This window comes from Triticum urartu, chromosome 4A (assembly GCF_056163025.1).
Source record: "Triticum urartu cultivar PI428250 chromosome 4A, HENAU_Tu73, whole genome shotgun sequence".
Lineage (NCBI taxonomy): Eukaryota > Viridiplantae > Streptophyta > Magnoliopsida > Poales > Poaceae > Triticum > Triticum urartu.
The window spans coordinates 164725056-164730131 of record NC_141876.1 but is presented as its reverse complement, the minus strand read 5'-3'; the positions used below and the strand labels follow the sequence as shown (position 1 = coordinate 164730131).

Below are 5076 nucleotides of genomic sequence, written 5' to 3'. Positions count from 1 at the left end.
ACCTTTTCTTTTTAGGCCCTGTATACAGCTTCCCATGTGTACAAATTCTTGGCATGTAAAATAGCCTTGATGTTTATGGCATTATCTATAATAGCACGTCTTGACGTATTAATCAGAATATCAAGGAAGCAGTTTATCACCAACCCCTATTCGATATGGGCTTATTTTATAATATGTATTCCCTCCTTGCTTTAGTCTGGCCTAAATGCCGGGGGCTCTACTCGGCCACGTATATATTCAAAAGTCCAAACACTTCTAGGGTATACTTCGGCATCCCTAATATTGCATTATATGCATCAGCTCTGAATCATGTCTTTGGTCCATAGTTGGGTTGCCTGGCTCCTGTGGTTACGACCTTATGTTTCGCTAGTTTGGCTAAGGTAGTAAAGGGAGAACTACTACGATTGTGTTTCTGGTTCGCCCGATCAAACACCTCAGTAGGGAAAGCCAAAAATTGACTGTCATGATATGGCCAGAGCTGGTCGGCGATTCTGCGATTTACTACAAATCTTTTGTGAGTTACTTCGTGTTATACGAAGGGCTGGTCTTCGCCGAGTCATGCGAAAAAGGCATCCTAGTTCAGATGGTCGCTTATGCACCAGGGGCTAGTACTTAGCTCCACCGTCAAACTCCTATGGCTAAGTGAAAGAAATAAAGTCGTATAGGTTGATTGCCCGGTTCGCTATGTAGACACCTCCTTTACCGACCAAGACGTTGGGTCAAGTGTGCTCACGCGCTACACTGAACACCCCCGTAGCACCTACGTGGGGGATGAAGCTGGCGACTAGCAATCTTTCAGAATTAAAACGGACGCACATGAGGAAAATAACTTTAGATAAAGGCATAAATCTATATTACAAGCCTTGATTCACAAAATAAAGTTCTGACGGCCCGAATCATGTTACTCAAACATAACGTTCTTTGAGCATTGGCCCTCTACTATTCGGGCACCCGCCAGGAAATGTTCAAAATATCTCTTCGGCTTGCGGTGATCCTTGCCTTCGGACGGGCCTGCAATTGCCACGTCGGTGGCCTTCATCTTCGCCCAATGCATCTTGACACGGGCAAAGGCCATCCACGCACCCTCTATGCACTCCGAGCGCTTCACATCTTCAACTTGGGGCAGCGCATCGACGAGTCGCCTCACCAAGTAGAAGTAGCTGCTAGGAATGGGTTCGGCTGGCCAAAGCTGGACTATGAGATCCTTCATGGCCAAGCCGGACATCCTATGCAGCTCCGACAGTTGCTTCATCTGGTTGTTCAATAGTGTCGGGTGCTCCGGCACCAGGAATTATGACCAGAACAGCTTCTCTGTCGAGTTCCCCTCCTGGACTCGGAAGAACTGTGAGGCATCGGCAGCACTCCTCGGAAGATCCGCAAAGGTGCCTGGAGAACTCTACAGTCGATTAAGCAAGGCATATCTTTGACCCCCAAATATACTCTGCAAGAGAAACGGCTTACCAGCCGCTATCTGTTCGGCCTGCCGGATCTCTTCACGAGTACTCCGAGACTCGATCCGCACCTCTTTGACCTCCTGGAGGGCTGTGGCAAGTTCGGCTGCTTGGGCCGAAGTCTTCTCCTCCAAGGCCTCGCACTTGACGATGGCGTCCTTTAGTTCTTGCTCCACCTCGACCACCCTCTCTTCGTGCTGGCGGCGGGCGGCCTGTTCGGTCTTTAGTTCAGCAAACGCCTTGTCAGCGGCTGCTTTGTTTGCCTTTGCCTCCTCCTTAGCCTGGACAAGAGCACTCTTGAGGGTCTCGACCTCGGTCGTGCTACCTGCACTCATAATCACAGAAGTACATGAGTTACACTCCGAACTTGCATATCACTTCAGATATATGATCAAACTCTTTTAAAGTACACACATACCTTGCACCTCATTGAACTGCTTGTTCACATGGTCGATCTCATCATCAGCCAGCTTCAGTTTCTGATTGAGTTCGGAAACTTCAACGGCCTGGGCGGTTGCCGCCAATAGGGAAGCATGTTATAAAATAGAAAAGTACATCACCTCTTCTGAATACTATGTGATCCTCTGTTCGACTTTTTTCAAAACCGGACAGAGTCTCAGGGGCTACTATCTATATTCATGTATATTTCCTTCATATGAAAAAGCGTCTAGAGAATTACATCGCATACCTCGAAGCCTGTTAGTAGGCTGGTGAAGGCTTCGTTCAGCCCGCTCTTCACGGACTAAACCTTCTCTACCACCACACCCATCAGGGTGCAGTGCTCCTCCACGATGGAAGCACCTTGTAGCGCTTCCACCAGAGTATTCGGCGCCTCCGGATTAATGGAGGTCGTCGTCAGAGCTGATGCTCCACCCTCCTTCAACGGGGGCCGCTCGCCCAATTCCGAAGCCACTTGGGTCTCTGGAATGATGTCCGACTGGGGGCCAGATTGATCAGGACCCCCGTCGTCGGTCGCCATGGGGGTCGCACCCCCCATGTCTTCGGCAGCCGAGGTATCACCCTCGGGCGCCTTCTCGGCAGCCTCGCTCTCCCCTCCCCCGCCAGGAGAGGTCCTTCAGGACAACACCTCGGTGTCATCCCTAATGGTTGGCAAAGGACCTCGCGGGGGCCTTTCTCTCTCCGCCATCTTTGGTGGAAGAGAACTCCCCTCAGATAGTGAAGGGTTGGGGAGGTCGCGAGCAGGGCTGAAAGATACACAGTATAATATGTTACATTATAAAAACATAGTGTTCCGAAGACATATAATAGATCTTTGAGCACTTACGATTCAGCCAGGGGCTTCACCCTGGGAAGCCTCTTGGGGATGGGTTCGGCCTCCGAATCTGAACCATCCAAGAGGGCCATCTTCCCCCTCTTGGGCGCCTCCTCCTCCGGGTCTGTGGAGGCTACCCTCTTCTTCTTCTTCCACTTAAGAGGGGAGTCACTTTCCGCCTCCTCCTCCTCCTCTTCATCTTCATCTCCCTCATGGGAGGAGGGGATTTCGGTCTCTCCGGACACTGCGTCTGAAGGACCCTTGTGGCGGAAGCCTCCCTTGGCCTCCTTGCCCTTCTTCTTCTTGGCCTTCTTCTCCGGTGCCTGATAAGGCGCCGGGACCAGCATCTTTGTCAGCCGGGGTTCGACCGGGTCTTCAGGCAGCGGGGCCGGACACTTAATCCGCTCCGCCTTTGCTATCCAGCCTTGTACAAGGGACAGAAACTCATTATGTTTGAGGAACTTATGACCGAATATATATTTGGGAAAATCATACTTACCGGTGTGGCCGGATTCTTGCTATCGAGACTGATGTCTTCGGTCTCCTTCGGCCACGCTTTTTGGGCCTTGAACAGCAGCTTCCAGATGTCTTTGTGCGTTGTGCCGAAGAAGTGCTTCAAGGTCCGAGGATCTTCCAGATTGAACTCCCACATGTGAGAGGGCCGGGGTTGACAGGGAAGAACCCAGCGGAAGAGCATCACCTGAATCATGTTAGTGAGACTGGTGTTCCTACTTATCATGTTTGTGATGTGCTTTTGCAGCATCAACACTTCTACTGTGGATCCCCAGTCCAAACCCTTAGCGGTCCATGATGTGAGCCGCATAGGGGGGGCGGATCTGAACTGGGGAGTGGCCACCCACTTGGTGTTGCGGGGTTCGGTGATGTAGAACCACTCATGTTGCACACCTTGACAGTCTCCATGAAGGCCCCCTTAGGCCAAATGTTGTTGGGGAGCTTGCTCACCATGGCGCCGCCGCAGTCTGCATGCTGCCCGTCGACCACCTTCGGCTTCACATTGAAGACCTTGAGCCATAGGCTGAAGTGTGGGGTGATGCGGGGTAGCACCTCACACACGACGATGAACGCCGAGATGTGAAGGAAAGAATTCGGGGCTAGATCATGGAAATCTAGCCCGTAGTAGAACATGAGGCCCTAGACGAAGGGGTGGAGGGGAAACCCTAGCCCGTGGAGGAAGTGGGGGATGAATACAACCCTTTCGCTAGGCTCCGGAGTGGGGATGACCTGGTCCTTGGCAGGGAGCCAGTGCGCAATGTCCCCAAACAGATACCCCGCCTCCCGGAGCTCCTTGACATCCTTCTCGGTGATGAAGGAGGCCTCCCACTTGCCCTTTGAACCGGATCCATACATGGCTAGAGAGGCTAGTGGCGGTGGGAAAGATTGAAGTTTGGGCGTTGGAGCTCGAAGACGTGAAAACAGTAGAAGGAAGAAGGCGTGGGGAAATTAAGGGAACCTTTATCCTCTTATATAGGCTGTGAATATCAAACGCCCCCCCCCCTCAAATCCTTAAAACTCGCCTGTTCCCAAGGGGTCGTGCAAACGGCACGGTTGGATTACCCAAAACCATATTGATGAGGATCCCGTAAAGGGCGGACATGATTTCTATTTTGACAAGACATGTCAATGGAGGTTGTGCCTCGAAACGCAAAGCGGGAGGTGTAAAAATGGTTCGAAATGTTAAGAGGCCAGACGTGACGTTTCGCCGAAAAAGTTGTCAGTGGAAAGACATTGTTTTGTTTGGTATCTTACCTTTGTGGCTAAGGGTTGTAACAATTATACAGAGCTGGATATAGTTCTTTTGTTCAGAAGATTGCTTTCTACTCAGGAGAAGTAACCCGCCTTGCAATGCTGAAGACAACCCGCGTGCCGAAAATATTGTAATTGAAGACTAGTTCAGGGGCTACTGAGAGAGTCTTGGATTAGGGGGTTCTCAGGTGTCCGGGCTACTGGATATGGGCCGGACTGATGGGCCGTGAAGATACAAGGCATAAGGCCTTCCCCAGTGTTCGGGTAGGACTCTCCTATGCGTGGATGGCAAGATCGGTGTCCGGATATGTAATTTCCTTCCTCTGTAAACTAACTCTGTACAACCCTAGGCCCCTCCGGTGTGTATATACACCGGAGGGTTTAGTCCGTAGAGGCTATCAGAATTCATAGAGGCTAGACAACTAGGGTTTAGCCATTACGATCTCGAGGTAGATCAAATCTTGTAACCCCTGTACTAATCAAATACAATCAAGCAGGACGTAGGGTTTTACCTCCATTAAGAGGGCCCAAACCTAGGTAAACGTCATGTTCCCCATGTCCCTTGTTACCTTCGATTCTCAGACACAT

General features: G+C 50.9%; 1 protein-coding gene across 1 annotated transcript; it reads right to left on the bottom strand.

The window, feature by feature from the left end:
- Window positions 1–2732: 2732 nt before the first annotated feature.
- LOC147975255 (uncharacterized) lies at window positions 2733–4092 on the bottom strand. Its single transcript, XM_087520332.1, has 4 exons — window positions 3967–4092; window positions 3631–3732; window positions 3220–3424; window positions 2733–3148 (listed from the first exon to the last, which is right to left on the bottom strand). The coding sequence occupies exons 1-4, from the start codon at window positions 4090–4092 to the stop codon at window positions 2733–2735; spliced, it is 849 nt and encodes a 282-aa protein (XP_087376458.1).
- Between the last annotated feature and the right edge of the window lie 984 nt (window positions 4093–5076).

Coding starts and splice junctions, on each gene's coding strand:
- LOC147975255 (XM_087520332.1), bottom strand. CDS start 4,092: ATGTATGGATCCGGTTCAAAGGGCAAGTGGGAGGCCTCCTTCATCACC. Junction 3,425..3,630: donor CCTTCATGGAGACTGTCAAG/GTGTGCAACATG, acceptor AACATGATTCAG/GTGATGCTCTTCCGCTGGGT. Junction 3,149..3,219: donor GAATCCGGCCACACCGGTAA/GTATGATTTTCC, acceptor CCCTTGTACAAG/GCTGGATAGCAAAGGCGGAG.